The following is a 23516-nucleotide window of genomic DNA, read 5'->3' on the forward strand; positions in this document are numbered from 1 at the left end:
GGATTTATGGCAAAAGCCTGTAAGCACACCCCAGTGACTAAAAAGTCTGTGGACTACAGAATTTCCATATGAGAGACAATTACTAGTTTCTTATTGAATATTAATTGAAACTACCCCTATGACTGAAGGACATAAAATAATCTTGAAACCTTACATATCTTTAATGCCTTGGATGATGTTGGAGAAACACTCTTATTTGGTTGGCAGTGCCCAGAAAAGTTCCACAAAAAAATGAAAATGTTTTATACACGACCTTGTTGCCTGGGAAGTGTGAGAAGGAGATGCAAGCAGAGTCTCTTCTCTCCTAGGACTGACTCTGAAACTGTGTGAGGGGTGGCCAGATTCTGGTGTCACTTGGACAGTTCCCTGTAATAAATCAGTTATTGACTGACCAACAAAGAGCTGCCTGTTTTATGGACTACAGTCCCAAGGTAAATGGACAGTATCTGTTAGTAGATCACACTCTGATAGAAGAAAGTAAAAACAAATCAGCTCAGTGCACTGAACTGCTTGCTGTTTGCCACAGGTTTTGGTTTTTACCAGCTCACTGGTGCTGGCCAATATGGTCAGGCAGAAGGGTAATGGAAAACTGGCCTACTAAAGGGATGCCCATATGGGGTATGAGCCTATGGAAATCACCATGGAAATTTGGAGAATGCATTAAAGTAGGACATACGATGCCCATCAGAAGAAACCCCTTCCAGCATCAGCAAGTAATTGGAATCAATAAGCAGATATACCCATGTGCTCACTTAGGGTGGCCACCAGGGTCTGAGAGTGTCATCAGAGGGCTGCACAATGCAGAGGTGGGTTGAATCTAGACACATTCTTCTTCCACCCTCTGAGGCACAAAATGCCAATTAGAACTGTTCTATTTGCCAACAAAATAGACAAGAGACTACAGATGGGCACATGGAAGATTTCCTCGGGAGAAGGCCCTGAATGTAACTGGCAGGTCACACTAATGCCAGTAGCCACTGGAGGCTACAACTGGGTCCTGAGAGGAACAGACACTGACTCTGGACTGGGATTTGCTTACCCAGGGGTAGATGCAAATGCTCAGAGTGCTATAAAAGAACCAGGACAGAAGATACTGCACCAATTTCAGATCTTGGGACATGCTTTACAGCCCACAGTGTACAACAATGGGCGGAGAGATATCACATCAAATGAACTTCTCCTGTCGCATGCTATCCTCAGAGTAATGGTTTAATAGAGAATTGCAACAGCAATTGGAATATTTACTGTCTAAAACGGGGAGGTAAAGGCACGATGGGCTGGCTTACATGCCTTCACAAGTGTGTGCTCACACTTAACACGGGGGCCTATAGGCGTGTCTCCAGCAGAGTCCTCTTTTTCTGGTGGACCTGGGAAGAGAGAGTGGGGAAGGATGCTGGTATGACCCACATTCTTCCCAAGGGGGAAAAAGTCGGTATGATTATACTTTTTTCTTTCTTCCCCATGTCACCTCAACTTTCTTTTTCCAATCTGAGGCAGTGGTCCCAGGGACCAGTGCTGCAACTACAAGTTCAGGAAACAGAAATGATTCCTAAGCAAGAAACCGAACTATAATTTAAACCTTTATGTCAAAATATCTAAGGGCCTGATGGGGTGGTTTGTGCCTTCACCTGGTCTGGCAAAATTGGGGTTAACAGTGAATGCAGCTGTACTGCCTAGTGGTAGAAATAGTCCACTATTTGCACCTGTGTAGCCCACCCTATCTGAATGGGAGCGGACTGAGGAGGAGGCATTTGTTAGACCACTATTGCCGCCTGCAATCCAGACTAGCCAGTGGTTGAACCTAGTGTCTCTTCCAAAGATGGAAAATGTTTGGGTATAAATGGGAAGAGGAATAGTAGCTGAGGGCAAAGAAATTAATAAATGGATTATGTAATAAGGGAAACCCCACATTACTTTAACACCTCGAAGGAGGCTCAAAGCAAGAGATGATTTTGTCTTTAGGTTGACTGTAACAGAGGCTTGAAAGGGTGAAGCCATATACCGCTGAGATCACTCCTGCTTTTGGAACCTGACAAAATCAAATGGGAGCCTGCAAACCTGAGTGGCCTTGGCCTGGGAGACATTTTTATTAATGATTGCATAGTAATCTGGAAACATGCCAGTAACTTTTAACTGTTGTAATTCTTTTGATAAAAGGGATCTGTGGTCAAAAACCAGGGGTATCAAAGAAAGATATTTAGTCTTTGTCCCCGGTTCCTGGCATGAAGCTCTGAAAACCCTTGGAATTTCCTGAGTGATAAGGGTGTTAGAAGCTTCTTTTGTTCTAATGAGGCAACTGTTTCTTGGTGGGCCTCCAGATAGCTTCAGGATGGGGGCTGGTCTCTAGAAAAGACCAAGCCTTGATTAGAAGCTTAAAACTTGCAGCCTCATCTCCCCAACCACCGCAGAAGGCAGAAGAGCTGCAGAGCGTTCATCACTAACGGCCAATGATTTAAATGATTAAATGATCAATGATTAAAAACCTCTAAACAGTGGGGTTCGGAGAGCTTCCACATTGGTGGACACACCCGTGTGACAGGAGGGTGGCCCACCCCAACTCCATGGGGACAGAGGCTGCTGTGCTAGGGACCCTTCCAGACCTCACCCCATGTACCCCTTCATCTGCCTGTCCATTTGTATCCTTTATAATAAGCTGGTAACAGTAAGGAAAGTGTTTTCGAAGTCTTTTGAGCCAGTCTAGCAAGTTATCAAAGATGAAGGGGAAGGGATCATGAGATCCCCTGACTTTGTGGTCAGCCAGAAATTGGGGACCTGACACTTGTGACTGGCATCTGAGTGAGGGCAGTCTTGTGTTACTGAGCCCTTAAACCTATGCATTCTGATGCTAACTCCGGGCAGTGTCTGAACTGAATCAAACTGTAGGGCATCCAGCTGGTGTCCAAAGAGTTGGAGAATTTGTCAGTGTGAGAATAAACCCCACACGTTTGATGTCCAAAGTGTTGTGGGTAAAAAGAGCTCAGCCATGAATATCAATTCACAGAAGAAATACAATCATTTCTAACTACATGAAGAAGTGTCCAACTTCACTAATAACTGCATATGAAACAAAATATTTTACATATTAGGTTGCCAAGAAATTTTTTTAATGACAATACAATGTTATGAGGGAGAGGAAAATAAATATTATTATATCCTAGTGGTACCTGACACAGCTTTTTTCAAAAAGAAATGTGGCCATATTTATCAAGTTAAAAAAAAAAATTCCCATTATTTGATCCTGAAATTACACTTCTAGGAATCTATTCCCCAAAAATGCTATCACACATCAGGAAAGTTATATGTTTAAGATTATTCATTGGCAATAGCAGCGAACAGAAAAACCACCTGTCCATGAATGGGAGAAGTGGCTGAGTACATTACGACACGTGCATTCAATGGGACATTCTGCCTCTCAAGAGCGAGGCGGATCTGTAAGTGCTGAAATGAAGACAGATCCATATTGTTTAGTCAGAGAAGCAGATTACAAAATCTCACGTCCGTACCATTCCATCTGTTTTTCTAAATCTACTTACACAGCTACATTAACAGGCATGGAAACGCTGGGACCACAGAGGGCAAACTTACAGGGCCTGCCTCTGTGGAATAGGCTGGTGAGGAAGAAAGAAGAGCTCACTCTTCATATACGTTTGTATTATTTGAATTTATTGAGAAAGTGTCACTTTCATACATTTCATAAAACAGAGACAGTGAGCCAAGCTAATTTTAGCCGCAGCCACAGAATATACAGTAAATGAGCATTTTGAACATACTGAGCTCCCCGGACCCGGTTACTGTGTGCAGTAGAAAGAGGGGGGGAGGGAGAGAGAGAGAGAGAGAGTGTGTGTGTGTGTGTGTGTGTGTGTGTAGATGCGGAAGGGAGGAAAACACCAGATTTATAGCCACTCAGGCTGTTTTCAGATCATGACTATGAACAATAATTGAAGAATAAACTCCAACAGGCTTTACTTATTAGCTAATGGGGAGGGTTCCTTTCTTTGGCCTATAAGATGCTTTCCTAAGAGAAACACCGCTGCACTCAGGAGTGCATGCTGGGCCCTTCTGTGCAGCGGTTGCTAACCAACAATTCCCCAGGTTGCTGCCATCCAGGCTGTGTGGCCACAGAAAGCTGGATTCCTGTTGGCCGTGCGGGCAGAGATCAGTGTTTGCTCAACAACACAGGGTTGGCAAGGAAAAATATTTTTCCTTCTCAAGCTTACCCTGGAGTCTTTCCAAAAAAGGAGAGTACTGCGCAGAACAATCAACAGAAAGAGAGATGGAAGTCTACTTTCAGACAAATGGGAAAAAAAGTCAAGGAAGCAAAGCATGTACTCAGCACGTTCACGCGCTGGAGGCACACTGGGCACCGGGGACAAGATTCAAAACACACATCCTCCTGCCGGGGAGGGGCACTCGAGTCACCTGACCATTCTCCAGCACAGATACTTTTCATCACCTCTTGCAGCTTTCCTCTTTCTTCTTGTTTCCTTCCTCTACAGGCACTGTCCCGTGACAGCAACTGCAGAATAAAGAGGCCGCCTGACCCCACTCCCGAGGGGAGCGCTGGGCTCACTGAATTACGGAGAGCAGGCATCACCTCCACTCTGAGCCCGGCCTCCCACCACCGCTTGGAAATCCTCCCCACAGACAGAAGGAAACACAAACTTTTAATACTGTTATCTCTTTTATTCTCTTTTATCATTCAAGAATATTACAATAGGCATGAAAGGAAAAATAATTGCATTTTTAAAACTCGATCGGTCCGAAGTATATTATAATATATGCAACCAAGCCATTATCTCTCAGGGAAAAAAAGCATTCAAAATTAATTCGATACTAAGGTTCAAGATTAAGACCAACCCTGAAGTATGGCATATGCAAGGTTCAAGTGAATGAAATGTTTTCATTGCAACTATTTTGCAGAAATGCTGGAGTGATGTATATAAGATTTGAAATATAAGTATTTTGTGGTTTCTAAATTATTGTTTAAATTAAAACTGAAATGTTGCATAGTTTCAGTGACTTTCAATTTCCCGTTTGATCTCAGAAATATATGGATGATCTTTGCCGTGAGCAACTTCCATGATTGCAATGGCCTAGGAAAGAGAAAGACACATAAAGGGTCAGAGCCTGGAAGCCAGTCCCCTCCTGCCTCCACGCTGAGCTACCCTGAATTCAAGCCTTTAAAGCACAGGACACAAACTGGCTTTTAGAGCTGATGTCCTCCTCCACTGTCTGGCTTTTTTTTAAAAAAGCAGACAAGATTATCTGGTAACCAACTAGTCATCCAGTCTCTACTGCTGAGTAAAATATTCTGCAAAAATACCCAGGTAGCTGGAGAAATGATGGAGAGAGACTGATTTCATAACAATCTTTTGCCACAATATTATAAATATTTCAGTAAAAAATGCTTCAGGGACTGAATTACTTAGCTATGTTCAACCACAAGAACAAGTTAATGCTGGAAAAGAAAAGTCCAAAGTGAATGTTACATCAAACCTATTTTGATTTTAGTTTACATTACTAATCTGTGAGACATGGCTAAACCACTTTTCCCTTTCAAAAAGTGCATTCTTTCCTTTTAATACATAATACATAGTCCACAAAACTTAAAAATAGGTGTGGGTTTTGTCTGGGGATGTCAGAACATAAGAAGGCTTCTGTATAGTGAGGCGATATAAAGGGGTGGCGTTGCCCATGGCCCCACCATTTCCTGGCTGTGCGACCTTGGGCTGGGCTATTTACTTACCTGCGCTGTGCCTCATTTTCCCCCAGCTGTAAAGTAGGAATAATACTTACTTCTCAGGACTGTTAATACACATAAACTGTTTAGAATAGTGCCTGGCATATAGGAAGTATATGTCTACTGTAATCTGTAAGAATTTATTTTGCTTTTTTGTATTCAACTCACAGAGAAAAAAACTTAAATTCCTCCCCCAAACAGGGAATTTTTGATGGCTGGTGACCATGACAGGCATTCCTTTTTATTACATATTCTCTTTCTAGGTCTCAAACCAAAGCAGGTAGGCCAAGTAGTGGCACAGGCCTTCAGAAACAGCCTGTTTTAAATGCTCCCTCTGCACTCATTTCAAGACTCGTGTTCTTTGCTCAGATCTACTCCAGTCTTCATTGATCTATTATTTAATTACCTACCAGCATACACAATTGTGACCTAACTGCCTAATTTTCCCTCAACCTAAGACAATAAATACGTAATCTTAGAAAACAATTCTATAGTTTAAAACAGGAAACTTGATGTTTAACCTTACTTCCAGCCTGGCAGGGCCCTGCCTGACCCTTCTACTTGGAATGTGGGGCCTTACCCAACTTCCTGAATAATCTATGGGAAGGTTTGGAGAATGTGGAGGATTAGGCCTCCAGGCCCAGACCGTGGCCCCAACATTTATAAAGTCTCTTACAGGAGCAAGTCAATAGACTGTCCCCGATACACTATTTTACTTGTTAACCTCCACATAGGAGCACTGAGACTCAGTGCTCGGGATGTTGTCTGTGCTACTGGAAGGAGTGGGGTTAGGGCCAGCCCCAGTGCACTGGCAGCACAGGGCGGCTCCCAGCACAGGGGGCGAAGGCTGCCCAGGGCCTGAGTGGGAGGAGTGAGGCTTTCAGCTCAGGAAGACCCATCTGAATGAAGGCCCCACCACCTACCCTACGCTGGTTACTCACTTAACCTGCTTGGACCTCACTTTCTTCTTTGGCAGGAAAACCTATTTTGTCTTTGGGAGAATTAAAAGAAAATGATGGTCCCAGAAATTGCAAAAGCACGATACTAACACCAAGCAACAACGCCTACCTCCCCACCCCCACCCCGCCCCACTTCACCACTGTAGTTCTGCAAATCTAAAGGGCAGGCGAACGGAGCGTCCCCTGCATGGTCTCCCAGCCCCGCTATGGGTCTCTGTCCACCTCCATGCCTTGGCACGGAGAGGGCAGCACCCCTGCTCCCTAGGCATGGGCTGGAGTGTGCGCCCTCCCTCCCAGGAGGGCCCGGTGCAAGCCTGGCCGGGCTGGTGCTCACTCCGCCCTGCCGAACCGCAGCCGGAGTGGCGGTCAAGATCTGGCCAGCCTTGTTCCTGCAGCCGCCTGGCCTGGGATCCAGCCTCGAGTCCCAGACACACCTTCTTCAGGGCTTTCTCTCCTGCAGCTCTGTGCTCCAGGCCCATGTACAGTCTGCCCAGCTTCAGCCACATGGAGGCCACGTTGAGCGAGTACAGAGGATAGTGCTTACTGGAAGAAGAGAACAGACAACAGGCCGTCTGGTCAAAGGCTGCCTCACCCTCCAGGGCAGCAGGCTCCCCCACACCTTGCCAGGTCAGGGTGGAGCCCGTGGATGGTTCATCCTAGTAGATGCTGCTCAGTTTCTGTAGTTTATGCATTGCTGAAAAGCTACATAGAAACTGCTGTAGAAATCCTGTACAAAAACACTTGTAAACAAAACATTCAATCCCAGTCCAGAGCTTCTATTTCAGGTGTACCCCAAACAAGGCACTGGGAAAACATCTTTTACAGTATATGCCCCACTTATGAGGGCAGCAATCAGACCTACTGCCTCACATTAGAAAGACAGTACATTTACACACCCTGATGTGTCTCTGTCGCACACTGTGATATGAGTTGGTTTAGCAAAACTACAAGCTCTCTGAAGTCAAGAGAACGCCTCTTATTTCTTCTTGAGAGTCTTTCTCTATTGCCCAGTAGAAGGTTATATAAAGTAGGCGTTCTCTCGCTGGTTTTAACTGAAGGCTGATGGATGGGGCCTGCTTAGGAAAAAGCCATTTCCCTGAGAACAGAGCCCTGTAAGCGGCTCGTGGGTGAGAGGGTGAGAGAGAGAGTGTGTGTTTGTGTGTGTGTGTGTGTGTGTGTGTGTGTGTGTGTGTGTCATTTACAGGCTAGTCAGCTCCACCCAGTGTATCCTGAGAGACAGTCAGTCACTTTCCAGCTGTATTCCTGGGCAGGAGGCAGCATGTGCCCGGAGGAAGCCCTGGGACCTCCAGCCCTACAGAAGGCTAGAGCTGGGCCTCTGGGAGGGGCCTGCTGAGCTAAGCCAGGGTCCCGCACAGCAGGGCTGCTGGGAAAACACTGGAGGCCGGGGTGCTGCCTGCCTGCTGTCTCCCCACAGATCTCACAGAGGGAAGTTTGCATGAGGCCAGAGGCCTTCCTCAGCCACTCTAGGAGGAAGGGAAGGCTGTGAGATTATCCCCGCTTTAACAAATCCTGTTTCCAAGAGCAGGCTTCCCCCGTGCTCCCCCTGCTGGCAGATCAGGGCACAGTGGGGCAAGTAGAAGGCTGACCTGGCAGTGGAAATTCAGGCTAGACTCGAACTTTACAGCCCCCAGTCTTAGAACCTGAAGGGCTCATGAGAAACACCTGTGGTGCTTTCGGAACACACGCATTTCCAGGCCTGATGAACAGAGACTCTGATCCACTTGGTCCACCTGGTCTTGGGCAGACCCGGTAAATGCATGTCAGTGCATTTAATAAGCACCTCAGGGATCTGATCTAGGCCATCCCAGCCCTGCCGCAGCTAGTCCGAGCCAGATGACAATGCCTCAACTTCCTTCTGTCACCCACTTTAAGGTTTAATAACCCTCTTGGACAGGACACTTCCTTTCCTCTAGGTAATACTCATTACTACTACTGCTGGGGCTCAGAAAACAATATCCCAAAGTGAAGGCCTCAGGAGCAGCCTCAAAGCAGTTTTCTCTGAACTACTCCTGCTCTCCAGTTTTTCAGCTTCATTCTCCCCTGAGGCAAGCCACAGAAACTAGAATCCCTCTTCCCAAAGCAGGCCATAGAAACCAGAACCCCTTTCCCCAAAGCCAGCCATTAAAACTAAAATTATACTCTAAACTTCCCTCCACCTTTCTGTCTTGCAGCGGGCCATAAAGAAACTCCCTGCTCTACCTTGTCTGATGATTGGTCATAAGATCCCCATTCCAGAGAAAACCCTGCCCCACACCCTGGAGGAATGAATGCTACACAGAGCAAGAAGAATCTAAACAGACAGGCCTTGCTGGATTCCCTCACTCAGTCTGTGAGCATTAGATCATACTTTTCTTGTCCAATCACATTTCTACACGGCTATGCTTGCTTCATAGAACCTAAGCATAAAGTGGAGTTTTCCCCAATATCTTTGCGTCTTCATTCTCAAGGCTCCCATGTCACATAAAACTATGATCAAATAAAATTTGTTATGCCTTTTCTTCATATTAATCTGTTTATCAGATAACTTTTCAGAGAACCTTCAGGGGGCCAAAGGGGATGTCTTCCTTTGGCCCCTATACTACGAATTAAAACCCAACTAGTTTTATTTAAACTTAGGGTGGGGGAGGCATTAAATAACCACAGCCAACCCACCGGTTGCAGAAACCTGGGCCTGCAATTTCCCCACTTGAAAACTGGGGCTACAATTTGAAAAAGCAAAAGAAGGGGATACTGTGAGTACTGATGAAAAGCAGAGGTTTTGAGACCACCATTTAGCGATTTGTAAGTGCCATTTAATTGGGAAAGGGCAAGTGGGAAAAGCAGCAAACTGGTGGCTTTTTAATACTAGCCTGAATTAACATCTGTGTGTACAGGCCCTGGTTGGGGCCTGAGAGGGATCCCGTCCCAGCATCCCCTACATAACCTCAACCTGCCTCAAGAGACTCCTCACGATGGTGGAGGGAGCAGGCCTGGCTCAGTGAACAATGCCCTGCACCTGTACCTCCAGGTGTGGGTGCAGAGAAGAGGCAGCTGTCCAAGACATGTTCTAGGCAACACAGGACAGAAAGACAAAGACAACACAGCTACTGTATGCATTTCTGAGCCACCAAATTCCACTCCGTGCTAGGATAATCAGAACAGCCACTGCAATCACCTGTAGGGCTTAATGATTTTCTGTCCATATCGCAGGGCTCCTTCCCAGTCCTGCATGTACAAGCAGACGCCCATGGCCTGGTACATCATGTGTAACATGTACACATTACTGTCCTCAAACACGGAGCTCATCTTCTCCTGGCTGAGCTCGCAGATCTCCAGCAGCTCACTAGGGGGTGCTGTGGCGTCAAGGAAATGACCGGCAGGAATCACGCCACCGGGAGACTTCCCCAGGCAGGGCTCAAGGAGTTATTCCGTCCAGTCCACTCACACCCTCACCCCATGAAAAAGCCAACTACAGAAAGCTGCACAAAAGTTAAAGAAATTACATTTTCTCGAAGAAACAAACTAGGAAAACCTGGAGACTTCAACTGCTAAACAAAACTCAAAAGATTTTAGCCACAGGGTACAGACCTTCAGTTCCGATGTAAACAATGTTGATCAGAATCATAAATTCAAATCCTCAACAAATGGCTGGAACCCTGAGCTCTTCAGTTTGGAGCATTTTTAAGAAACTGCTCAACCATGGCAAAGTCCTTTCTTATGCTGAGAAACAACGTGCCTTTCTCTAATTCATTGGTTTTAAATTCTACCCTCTGGAGTGCAAATCTAATCCCTTTTCAACTCCCAAGAAAATGCTACAATGTAGTTAAGAACATGGATTCTGGTAGTCAGCAAAGCTGGGGTAAAATCCTAGAACTGCGGTGACCCACTGTGTCCCTTAGGCAAATTTCTTGCTATCTAGGAGCCTGTTTCCTCATCTGCTTCATGGGAATGGCCACGGTCCCTACTGAGATGACCTTGTGAGGAGATGGAGGAAAGTAAAATACCCAATACACGAGGGCCTTCAAGGGACCACTCTGCACAGTCTTTCACCACACACAGCTCCTGAGCAAACCAGTCAAAGGAGAAATAAGGATGAGATCATTTAATGTTGATAGGGTTGACACCACATCATGGGTGGTCAATATGTCTTCTCACATACCAGGAGACTTTCTTCCTTCAACATTCAGATTCTTAAACCCATCCTTCTCCTGCTTCCTCTTCCCAACTTCCCATCACCTCTTTCTGGCGAGGAATAGAAGTAAGTCCAGACCATTGTAAAGGATATATTTGTAGTGCTTGGCCCTCCGGAACTCTTCAATGACATTGCGAGCATATCTGACCATGTCACGAATGGCTTCTGCCTTTGGGGGATTGTTGAGCTTCCGGATTTCCACCTTGGCTTTATCCTAAGGGAAATGTCCATAAGTGCAAGGCATTATCTCCCGTGCAAGCCATACTGATGGGAAAACCTCTTAAACAATACACACTCCCATGCAGAGGTAGAGGCTTGACCATTCTGAGGTTCCAAAATAATCAAAGGAAATCAGGCAATGGATCCAAAAGAAATGCATACTCCATTAATTACCCTTTTATAGAAACAAAAACTTACATATTAATTTTCTAGACAATCCTCTTTTAGGCAGGATACCTAGAATGTGTCTGCTACGGGCCAACACGCATGTTCACACATCTACAAATCCAGAGACTAGAACAAGGACGGAGGGCACTGACAATCTGAGAAATGCCAGGGAAAATTCCATATATTCAGGTAAACAGTTTGGAAAGCCTGAAAATTATCCTCATGTGCTTTTTCCTCCCCTCTCTTTTGAGTAGTCGTTTCTTTTCAAGAAATAGTAATTTGGCAGATTCTTCCCTTATTTGTACGGTGAGGTGGAAATGTTCTTATCAGCTCCCAGGAGACAAGATTGGACGGACACCCGGTCTAACTGGATTCCTATTGGCTGTCTTTGTAAGGCAGGTTTGAAGGGTCAAAAATACTGCAGGCGGAAATATGCCATGTGAGATAGGGGAGATCATTCAACAGAGAGGTTCTGGGACCAGAGTGCAGTCAGCACCCTGACCAGATAGTGACCTTACCTTGTCTTTGGTGGTGCACTCCTGGCACTCGCAGGTAAAGAAATAAGAATCTCTTAACCGGTCATTCCTATCTTCTGTTGGGTACAGGAGGTCAATATAGCTGGTAAAAACCTAAGGGGTCCAAAAAGGTGAACCTTCAGTCTGCTACAGGGAAACTAAATCCTCATCATTGCTGTGGCTCTGCATACATCGGTGATGATGTCCTTGCAGGGCCAGAGGACAAGGAGGGCCACAGCTAGGAGTGTGCTCTTCACGTTAATACACTGAGCTCCTTCCACTGAACAGTCACCTGACGCTATCCACCTCCTTGTGGTGGAGAGAGAGCCTCTAGAATCAAGGAGTCCCTACAACAGTAAATTGGAGACTGAAAGGATCCCTGCCTCCTGCCTCCCCAAAGAGAGCAAGCTGTGCGTCTGAACCAGCAGTAGCTGCCCTTGTCTGGTGTACAGAAGCAAGGCCCCCTGGGCAAAGAGTCAACTCATCCCTGAACGTGAGCCTGTGCTGCCTCTGCTTGGCCTTTACCTGGACTCCTACTGACCACCTGGGATGGCTCAGATACTTTCACTGCCATCGTTCCTGGGTGCGTGCAGGGGCGGGCACCCACACGCACATGCTGCTAGGTTCCTCCTTTCTCCTTACGTCAGCTGGCAAAGCAAGGGACTCAGCGCAGCAGGCCAGGCCTGACAGCTCTGAGTGGCACCAGGAGTCAGCACAGGGAACACCCGCATGCTGGCGCCTGCCCCCGCAGGCACTCCCAAACCTGCGGGCCTCACCTCGGGGCTCGCCGGCTTCTCCCATCCCTGCTTTTTTCTAGGGGTTCTATAACTAAGACGTAGGGCATATGGAGGGGGCCAGAATTTAGATGCCCATTATCTACTCACTGGGATGGCACTAGCTGCTTGTTCCACACAGTCAGGAGAATGTTGGAGTGAACAAATGGATTTCACAAAGCCACCAGCGTGCCATTGATCTGGGCCCCGACAGGCAGGCACAGGAAGAACATGCATGGGGCTGGCTACTGCAGGGGCAGCCATGCTCTCCCCACCCCAAATAGCAGAACTGAACACGCCATGCTCATTCTGATATCTGGGAGCATGGGGTCCTCCCCTCTCTGAAGGGAAAGTCACCCCCGAAACACTGACTCCCCAAAATGAGGTTACCGCGTTTCAGATAGGTGAGAGCATGAGGGCAAATGAAAACAGCCTCCAGCCCTGCCCTGCCTCACAGGGCGAGAGCCTGTCTGATTTCCTTTGAAATGACTGATGGACACAGTGCAACAAACAGAAGGTTCCAGAAGATGGCGCCAGAGGCCACTCCAGTGTGTCAGCTCACAGCCAGACTGAGCCTGTCAGGTGACACACCGCTGTCTCTCCAGTCAGCCCACAGGAGCTCTGGGGCCTGATGATTACATTGGGCTGACTGCAACTGTCTGTTTCAATAAAGCGGTATCAGGGTGGTCTCCACAAGACATTCGGAAACCTAGACACCCCAGCCCAAAAGGGACACCCTTGTGACAGGTTTAGCAAAGGGTAGAAAGGCCAACCTGCACATTGGGCTTCAGGTCTCACTACAGCTATGGACTAGTTAACACCTTCCAGGGAAATCAAGGTATTTATCGTATTAATCCACACATGCACCTTGAAGTAGCACCACAAGTTATATCACATTATATCCGGACATGTGCCTTGAAACAGCATTACAAATTATATCACATTATATCCAGACATGCACCTTGCAATAGCATTACAAATTAAGCTGAAATTTAACCTAAAATTGCAAATAGTCTCTAGAAGTTCATATGTCTTGCTATGGATTTACTTAAGAACGTAGAGCATAGGAGAGTATACTTCAAGAAAGTTCAGAGAAAGATTCATATGATCTTTTAATTCTATTTTTCCGGAGTCTTTCTGAAGTACCCTCCTTGTACACATAGCAATGCCCCAGGCCTGCCTTTTCCAGGAGTCATGGAATTGCAGTACGGGAAAGGAAAAGGGATTTGCTTAACAGGTGAAGGAACACCTGGTTCTCTTCACATCCCTAAGTTAAGGAGGGAAGCTAAAGGTGCCTCTTGGCCACAGACTGCCTCTACTTCCCCTGCGAGCACATACAACTGGCCATCTGAAACATACTCCTAAAAAGTGAACTACCACCTAAAGGTCAGATGTGCAATCGATATGATGTGAAATGCTGGTGTGTCACTTGGAGCGGCAGCTCTCAGCCCTGCTGGTTCCTCGTTCTTTTCAAAACAATGCTTTGGACCTCTTTGGAGGGGATGGGGGGGGGGCCGGTCAAGAATTCACTAGTTAAAAAAAAGGTCAAACTCAATTGTTTGGCAATAGGGACACACAGACTCTAAAGAGAATCAAAAATGTCACTTTGGTTATTGTGGCAGTCTCCCCTCCCTATAAGTCTTTGGAAGGAATTTAACTCAGATTTATTCTTTCCTGTTTCCTCTTTTTTTCCCCAATTTTATTATACTTATTTTTGTGGGGCACGGTGTACTGTCTGAATACATGCATATGCTGCACGGTGATTCACTTACGGTGGACAGCATGGTTTTGTACCCATCAGACCACCCTTCTCCTCTTTCCTGTTTCTTCTTGACCAAAGATGGAAATAGTGAGCAGCAAATGGAAGCCCCAAAGGGTGGGACTTCAAGCCACAGGTCACAAACTTGGATCATTAACCCTTGGAGGGCCTGAGGACACATAGAGTTTAACTGCCGGAATCATTTACGGCGGGTGTTATCACATGATACTGCACGCATTTGTCAACAATGGCTTTTAAAACAGCCCACTTGCCTCAGCCACCTGTGGCCACAAACTCACCTCCTCTCCTGGGCTGATTTCCTGTACCGCTCTTACTTCTGCCAGGGTCCCCTTGTAGGTCACAATGACATTGGGGCAACAGCTATGATTCATCAATGCAACACTGTCAACAGAAGAGAAAATCTGGTTTTCTTAATCAGGTAGACAGACTATTTAGTCTCCTTGGCTACTTACACGCTAAGTTAGAGGAACTAGATCTTTGCAAGACATTAAAAAAAAAAAAATAACAGTTGACCATCATATTCTAAGAGGCTGTTCTGCACGTATTTACAATAATATCTAGTATCTTAAACTCCAACCACATTGAAAAGTGAAATCCGCAATTCCAAACAATGATATCTAAGCTAAAATCAAAAAACACACAACAATAAAAACAACCAATGCCACAATTATTCCTTGCTGTTAGATGCAGGACTCAAAATCCAATAACAAAGATAATTGCTACTTCACTGTATGCTGCAAAAGACAAATGGGTTGTCGTTTTCAAGCAGCTTTTTATACTAGTGGATTATTTCTAACACGTTTTCTTCAGATGTTGAGAAATGCCAGCTTCCTGAGTGAGGGAGGGCTTGTGATCCCCCGAGAGACGTGGAGAAGCCTGTTTGAGTCTCTCTGCACCTCAATTTCCTCATCTGGAAAATTGGGACATTACTGCTCCTGCTGCTCACGGTCTGCTTTTCAGGGGCAGCTAGGAGAGAGAGAGATTCGCCTATGCGAGGTGCTTTGAGCTTTCTGATTATATCAAGGTCAAAGTTCTGAGAACAGAAATTTCTAAACTACAGGAAAAAGTGCTTGATCTCTGAAAATGCTGCCTTTGAAATCACAATGCTGATATGATTTCAGCCCAAAGGGATTTTTCCCCCAATTAAAACTGTCCGGAAACTAAGGTTCATGCTCCTATGGGCACTCACATCCATGTGTATCATTGCCCTTGTGGCCAGTGTCACCTGCCTGACCCTCCAGAGACTAAAACACCTCTCTTGTCTGCCCTGAGAATATAAAAAGGAAAGTGGTTCCAAAGCCTGCCGAGGGGGAGCTGCCCTCCTCCACCCTGGCGTTGCCAGAGGTCTGAGCAAAGTCTGAGGCTGGCCTTGTGCCTGGGACAAACACAGAGCAACTTCCTTAGGTCCCCCCTTGTCCTTGGGGAGGGACACCCCTGCCCTGCACCATAGCCCACCCACCTTCCTGGTGAGTGATGCACAGGGCATCAGGCCCTAGGAAATCTGATAAACAAATGCACTCAAAGGTAGCTATATGGTAAAGGAAAAGCAGATCTCTAGAACCGTCTTGCAGAAGAAGTATTAAATACTTCCTTTCAAGACAAGCTCTTGGGTATCTTTTTATTGAGGTGGGGGAAACATACTAAGGCGAAGACCTTTCAGGTTCTTTTAGTGCCACTCATGTTCTTGGTGTCACGCTTCTCTTGGCAACCACCGAAAAGGGTGGAGCTAAACAAAACGTCTCTTAATCTGTTAGTCTGTAGGACACCGAGAACAGAGACGTTTCAAAGTTCTTTTCAGTTCTGAAGTTGCCAATGTGAGCCTTCCTCAGAAGATCTGATGCCCTTTCTCTTTTTCTCTTTCCTTTCCCAAGGGCAAAAGTCTAAAAGACACTCTCCCAAGAAACACTTCTTTCCTCCCTATCAGAATTAAAACTGCAGATGACATCATTTTGGTCTCACGGACAGTAGTATCATGTGAGAAAACTTTCTTTCTGACTGGCACGATGCACGGAGCCTGGCAGCAACCACCGCGCACACCAGGGGCGAGCACACGGCCTGTGCATGGGTGGTGAGGGTTTCCTGCATATGGTTCAGCCTAAAGCCAAAGGCCCCTGCAGTGTGGATGAAGCAACTTCCCTTCAGATGGAACTAATCTACAATGCGGATTAATTCAGACAGGGGATGTGGGAAGGGTTCCTTGGTCCCACCTGTGAAGCAAGAACTTGACTTCAGGGGACTGAAGTGTTTTTGGAAATGCCCATTCCCTCAGACAGACGACAGCAAAAGCATTCTTGGCAATCCATTCAACTTAAAGCTATTAAGTTTTCTGTTTGTCAACTGCCTAGTCTTTTTTGGATTGCACAAGAATTCCTGAAGTAGAGAGAGAAATCCTGTAGTTCTTTGACATCTTTCTCTAGTTCACTACTTTAGCATGTTCTCCCCCGAAACTGTGCTGTTTCTCCACTGGTATTTTTCAAAAAGGACAGAAGCACATCATGTATTCTCTACACAAGCCTATAGCCAATTCCTCACTGGCAATTACTGTTTCATTTTGAGCATAAGAAACCTAAAGATTTCCAAAACCACAGATATGAAGAAAGAAGATTTCTCAGCAGGACATGGGCTGTTCCTTCTGTGTGCACTAAAATATTCTTTAATAGCAGCTCTCTGCCTAGCAGGACTTAACAAGCAACTGTCCTCTTAACGACTACCTTTATATCTTTAAGTGTAGGGGAAATATTTTGAAATCTGATAGATTAAAAAGCTGTCTTAATTCACTTGGCGTTTCATGTCTGCCACATGCAGTTAGGTGGGTTATTTAAAAAAAAAAAATCAAATCCGTGTTAAATAAGTAAAAAGAAAAGAAATGAAGTCAAACTCAGCCTACTCAGGAAATATTGCTGAACCCAAATGAGAAAGTTCTTCGTCTTCAATTGTGAAGCCATTACAGTTAACCTGCAGTAAGAAAGGGAGAGAAAAAAATGAGCTGAAGCTACTCTCTAGGTAGAAATCAACAAATTAACTGGAAGATGTTCTGGTTTAGCAGTTTTGAAACCTTCCTTCCGGCCATGGTATCCTTTGTTCAAGTGAAATGTACCTACCAGTCCCATCTGTACACAAGTCCCAGCAGGACTGCGAGAGCTGAAGCACTCTTCAGTGCAGTCTCCCTACCCACCTACATACAGTGGCCCGAGAACGCCACAGACCCCCATGAACACCACAGACCCCTAGAGCTCCGTGGACCAAAGTCTGCATATTCACACGGGTGTTGACACCTGGAGCCTAATCCCAATGATGCCACAGCCCCGTTCTGTGATCTTGAGCCCATCCCTGAGTCCCTCCATCCTTAAAAAGGAATCACACAATCCAATGCCTGTCTCATAAGAGGCGGTGGTAAATATGAAAGCACTTATTCATCTAATCAAATTGCTGGCCCTCCCTTTGAGAAACAGAGGGACACCAAGGGCCCGAAGCTAAGGAACTGTGACCTTGCCTCTCGTGTCTCTGCCAAATCAACCACTGGCCCCTTTCTCATCCATTAAAAAAAATAAGGCATCAAAAAACACCCAGGGTGACTCTCGCGGTTCTGGAAGTCTGACCTGGAGCCAGGAGGCTGACATGAGGGCTGTGCATGCCTAATTTCTGTACTGTTCTAGAAATTCATTCTTTCCACAGACATGTACTGAGAGCCCTTATGTGCTGGGCACTGTGCTTAGAAAGACAATCAGGCCAAAATCTGTGTCTTCAAGAAATACCCAGTCTGTCGGGGGACAAAACAGTGGGCATTCTTCATAGCTGTCTAAAATTTCAGAGCTGGGAGGGGACTCAGTCTGTTCACTTTTTAGATGACAACGGTGAGGTGAGAGAGCAGCAGTGACCTGTCCACAGTCATGAAGCTGGCTGGTGGCAAAGGCCAAGACCCCTGCCCGTCCCTTGCTGCTGTGAAGCCTCTGGCCGTGAGGAGCACACGTGGAATGATTTCACTCCCCCTCTCTTCCACACCTGCAGACACCGCACTGCTACACTTCAGACCCACCTGCAGACACCGCACTGCTACACTTCAGACCCACCTGCAGACACCGCACTGCTACACTTCAGACCCACCTGCAGACACCGCACTGCTACACTTCAGACCCACCTGCAGACACCGCACTGCTACACTTCAGACCCACCTGCAGACACCGCACTGCTACACTTCAGACCCACCTGCAGACACCGCACTGCTACACTTCAGACCCACCTGCAGACACCGCACTGCTACACTTCAGACCCACCTGCAGACACCGCACTGCTACACTTCAGACCCACCTGCAGACACCGCACTGCTACACTTCAGACCCACCTGCAGACACCGCACTGCTACACTTCAGACCCACAGACGGGCTCTGTAAAACTAGCATCCACGGAGCACTTACTGTGGGCCAGGCACTGTGCCAGTGCTGCGTACTTACCATCTTGTAAATCCGCCATATCACTCTAGCATTACTATAACGGCCTATTTTACAAATGTGGAAACTGAGGCCCAGAGAGGGTCAATGATTAAGTGTCTTGCTCAAGGACATATAAGTAGTAAGTGGCAGAACAGGGGGTCAGAATTCAGACTAGACACTATGACAGCAAAGCCCGGTTTCTTCACACTGTCATATTTCTTCTACATTGGTTGGATCTCCTAAATGTTAAAGTGGCAATTTTATTTAAAATTAAAGGGTTGACAGCAAAGGCTTGGAAATCTTTGTACACATAGAAGTAAGGCCTATGATGGGTTTGACGCGCGGTATTTACAATTCAACATATAAAAGGGGAAACAGGGGATACTGTGAGTTAGTAAAACAACACACAACCTCTGAAATACTGAGGGGCTGGGCATTTCTAAGCACAAGACTTAGTATAATGTTTTTTTGTGCCAACTCCAAGTACTCTGACCAATTCTGTCTTTAGGACGTTAACCAATGACCATTAGCCATTGACCATCACCAACATGAGGTAGGCGTAAATTAAGGTTTTCATCTATTCAACAAAATTTATTGGGGCATGAACTAGGTGTCCTACACTTTACTAGGTTCTGAATGACATATATACACCAACATGCCTCAGCAATGTCTGGTACTCATAAAGGACAACAAATGTTTACAGAATGAAAACATGAATGACAACATTAAGCAATAATTTACAAAACCGATCGAGGGACAGACAACTCCTGACTACTTCGGGAGATGGAATTCTTGCCCCTTTGCTTTTCAGTCCTCTCCTCTGCAGCGAGTACAACCAGACCAGTCTAGGAATCCAGATCCCGTCAGGCTCGAATGTTCTGTGATCATCAGTCCCTTCATTCCCTTGCCCTCCTCCTCTTACGGTGGAAGAGTGCATGTGTTTCTTCATAAGTGAAGGCTCATATAAGCACAAGTGTCATTAGGGTTCCTTTTGGGGAGGTGTTGATGGTGTTTAAGCCAAATTGTGAAGCAGTTTTCCTGCCAGATTTCCCTCCCTTCTGAAATATCCCTAGAGAAGAAAAGTGAACTTGCATGTTAAGAAAAATGCACGGACCACGGTCCTTTTTTCTCAAGTCAAATCAGGCGTAAGTGCCTTGCTAAAGCTATTTTCATAATTAGCATTTAGACGAGATGTAGGCTGCGCACCAAAAATACACTTCCCAACCATGCATATGTTCCAGTGATTAAAACACACCTCGATGCTGCTGAGGGAGTGCAGTCACCTTCTGCTGCCAGCTGCCAATGGGCCACATATTAACCCCCAAAAGACTTGGGGGACTGGACAGCGGAAAGGGCTCTGAGGCTGGGATGGCAGCAGCTGGGGCTGGGAGGCAGGACCAGGGGGTGGCATGGGGCTGTAGCCACACTTTTCATTTTTGCTTTAGAGTTTTCTTTGGGGATGCTCCTTTTTAAGTTTCCATATGAAGAGGTGTATTTGTGTATGTACACACAACCTCAGAATGGATACTATGATTTTGTAAATATCAAGCCTATATAGGGATTAATTATCTACAGTTATATATGTGTGTATACATGGGAATGTACGTGTGTATACATACAAGGGTACTTTCAAATGTTCATGGAAAAACAGAATTAAAAGATAATACTAATCTTTCCACAAACTTTTTGAAGAACCCTTGTATATATTTTTTTTAAGGGACATACAAATGTCCTGGATTTTCTAAATCAATACAGATTTCAAAGACTCAGTTATATATTCACCGCAAATATCCTTCTACTTGTGAGATCAAGTGCTTTCATTTTTGGTTATATAGTCCCATATCTACATATTAACATTGAGAAATCCTATTAGCATGTTTTACTGTATTAGAGGAAAATTCATCTTTTTTCATAGCTAGAAGTGAAGAGAAAATATTTTATACTTATTTCATCTCTTGGCTTTCTTACATATAGCCACGCCTCATCTAATCCACAACAAAAAATCATGTATCCAGGTTTTTCAAAAAATTTAAGACTAATCAATTCTTCAACTTTCCACTCTCACCCAAATCCACCTTCTTAGGACACTTAGGAAAATACAGTGTCTAAAAAGAATGAAATTCTGCCATTCGCAGCAATACGGATGAGTTTGGTGAAAATTATTTTACGTGAAATAAACCAGGCACAGAAAGAGAAATACCACATATTCTCACTCATAAGTGGGAGCTAAGAAACAAAGAAAGAAAGACCATAATAAAACACTGAACTTTCAGAAGGAGAGAACAGACCTATGGTTACTAGAGGTGGGAGACGGGGAGAGGTAGGGGGATAGGTGTAATGCAGTCAGGGACATAAAAAGTAAAAGTAATTTTGATTTGTAATGATGAACATGCTAATAATATTCATTTGATCACATACTGTGCACAAATACTGATAGTCAACTCTGTACCCCATAAATACGTATAAATAAAAATAATTAAAAACAAAAAAAATATGGTATCTATCTTGGATAATATGAAAATCAGGAAGGTTTTTCATTATTTCCACCTTAACATTCATAACTTAAACATATTGTTTTCTTTTGCAAAGAACAGCTTTTATTTTCTGACTATGACAGTCCCATACTTGAAATATATCTATATAAACACAAAGTCTAAAAAGGAATTCATCAAACTGTTAACAGTAGTTCCCTTGGGGGGTCGAAGGGGGCAGAAATGACAAAAGACTCACTTCTTTCTTTATATTTGTAATTTTTGAAGTGTGTGTTTTTTACCTTTTTCTCCTTCTTAGTATTTTCTTAAGTTATATACGGTCATTGTAGAAAATCCAGAAAATCGTTCAGCAAAAAAAGCAAAATTTTTCCACTCAGAAAACAACCAACTGTGAGTTTCCATTTCCTTTTTCTTTACAAGTACTTGTATTTTCACATTACACACATTTTTCATCCTGATTTTATATTTAATGTTATGCAATCGACATTTTCTCACGTGTTTAGAGAGTCTTTGAAACATGACCTCTACAGGTTATCAACCTTCCGTTATATGACTTTGCCATAAATTACTTAACTGAACCCCTACTACTGGCCACTTACAATATTGCCTTTCCCTCCTTTCCGTTTTTCTGCTTTCCTTTTCCCTTCCTTCCCTGTTTCCTTTGGCTATTAAAAGAATTCTACAATAAACAACTTGCATATAAATCTCTGTCCATAATCTCTGATCATTTCCTTCAGACAGACCCCTGGAAATGCAATCACTGGGAAAAAGGTACACAGGTGGTGCCTACTCGCTTCTGAGACAGAAATGTGCAAGTGTCCACCTAAGCTCTCCACGCATCTGGAGACCGAAGGTTCTAGCAGGTGAACGTAGTTGCCTGTACCTACGCAGCAGAACTCCAGTATCTCTCTCTAGGAAGGTCACCTTCAACTAGATGCCCAGCTTACAGAGGACAACGCAGGGCACAGGAGGGAGAGGAACCCAGCCGAGCAGGTGGCCAGCACGATGGCAGGAACAGAAAGACGTGCTCTGCCCCAGCAGGACACCACGCACCCTCCTCTCCTGTCCTAGCACAGCCCAAGACAGTCGTGCAGTTGGCCTAACTTCCAATTCTTAAACCACTTTTAAGTTGCTCTTGTTCAGAGTCCTAATTTCTTATTGTACCTGATTTTGGAAAACCTAATCTTCTCTAAACAAGATTTCTTAGCAGAAAAAACATACTGTACAAATAAATGTTAAAATATTTTTAAAAAAAAGAAAAGAAAAAGATTTCTTGGGAACCGTCAGGAAAGACTTTCTGGACCTAGACCCCTGGGCCATCAGAGAGGGCCTGCCCTCAGGGGCATCTGTGCATATCTCTGCTTCATCAACACAGCCTTAGTAGGAGTGAAAAAACACTAAAGACAAACTAGTCATCCTGATTTGATCAGCACACATTGCACACAGGTACCGATACTGGACTCTTTACCCCACAGACATGTTTAATCAGTTACATAAGAACTTAGAGCTTAAAGCTTGCCACAGTACGGGGGCCCTGAAGCTCCTCTGTTTTTGTGAACTCTTCTGAAGGCAGAGGGAAATTTCCTACACTCTCCCCAACAACGAGGGCCAGCACAGAGGGGAGCAGGATGTGCTCGAGGACCAGCAAGGCTAGGACAGCACAGTCTCCGCTAGGTGCAGAGCCTCGTTGTCAGTGACGCCATCATCCTACTTCCATTCGTCTTCACTGAGTGTGTGCTGGGAAAGGGGCCCAGAGAGGGAAGGGCAGGACACGTGTGCCCGACGCCGCATCCTTACCTGTGCAAATAGCACCACGAGGCTATCGTGGTTGGGGAATTCAAGGTGCTTGGAGTAAAACTGATAGAGAGCAGCAATGTCACTCTGAATCAAATCCTTCTTCTCATTGTCTAACTTATCCAGATCTGCGGATAGACAACCCATTACACTCGGCAGAAAACTCTGCATTTCTAGCTACATCCTTTTTTACTGTAAATGGCATGGAGAAGGGGAAAAAAACCCCCAAAAAACTAGCATGTGGAGACCTCAGAGAAAATTATTCCCCATCACTTGTTCTAAACGACAAACCCTAGGTGAAGAAAAGCATGCCATTTCTTTCTTCTCTTCCTCTGACGATTGAAAGTCACTCAGGACATGAAATCTCAACTGACGCTTGGCAATGAGGCCAGGGATGAGTGGCAATGACTGATAACCAGCTTCGGTCCAGTCAAGAGCCCCCCGGTTGGGCCTG

At 45.2% G+C, this 23516-nt stretch overlaps 1 protein-coding gene across 3 annotated transcripts in view; it reads right to left on the reverse strand.

The window, feature by feature from the left end:
• Positions 1 to 4662: 4662 nt before the first annotated feature.
• SMYD2 (SET and MYND domain containing 2) overlaps positions 4663 to 23516 on the reverse strand; it is a 48034-nt gene continuing 29180 nt past the window's right edge. Inside the window, exons 5-12 of one of the 3 annotated variants that reach the window (XM_063114335.1) lie at positions 23066 to 23190; positions 17234 to 17301; positions 14625 to 14727; positions 11797 to 11907; positions 10985 to 11105; positions 9875 to 10049; positions 7134 to 7242; positions 4663 to 5093 (exon numbers count right to left, since the gene is read on the reverse strand). In XM_063114335.1, the coding sequence (XP_062970405.1) occupies positions 5013 to 5093; positions 7134 to 7242; positions 9875 to 10049; positions 10985 to 11105; positions 11797 to 11907; positions 14625 to 14727; positions 17234 to 17301; positions 23066 to 23190 (893 nt within the window). In that variant the 3' untranslated portion in view covers positions 4663 to 5012. The remainder of the gene's footprint in view (positions 5094 to 7133; positions 7243 to 9874; positions 10050 to 10984; positions 11106 to 11796; positions 11908 to 14624; positions 14728 to 17233; positions 17302 to 23065; positions 23191 to 23516) is intronic. The other 2 variants (XM_063114336.1, XM_063114337.1) reach the window with 2 other exon arrangements.

The sequence above is a fragment of the Cynocephalus volans genome, chromosome 11 (genome assembly GCF_027409185.1).
Source record: "Cynocephalus volans isolate mCynVol1 chromosome 11, mCynVol1.pri, whole genome shotgun sequence".
Taxonomy (NCBI): domain Eukaryota; kingdom Metazoa; phylum Chordata; class Mammalia; order Dermoptera; family Cynocephalidae; genus Cynocephalus; species Cynocephalus volans.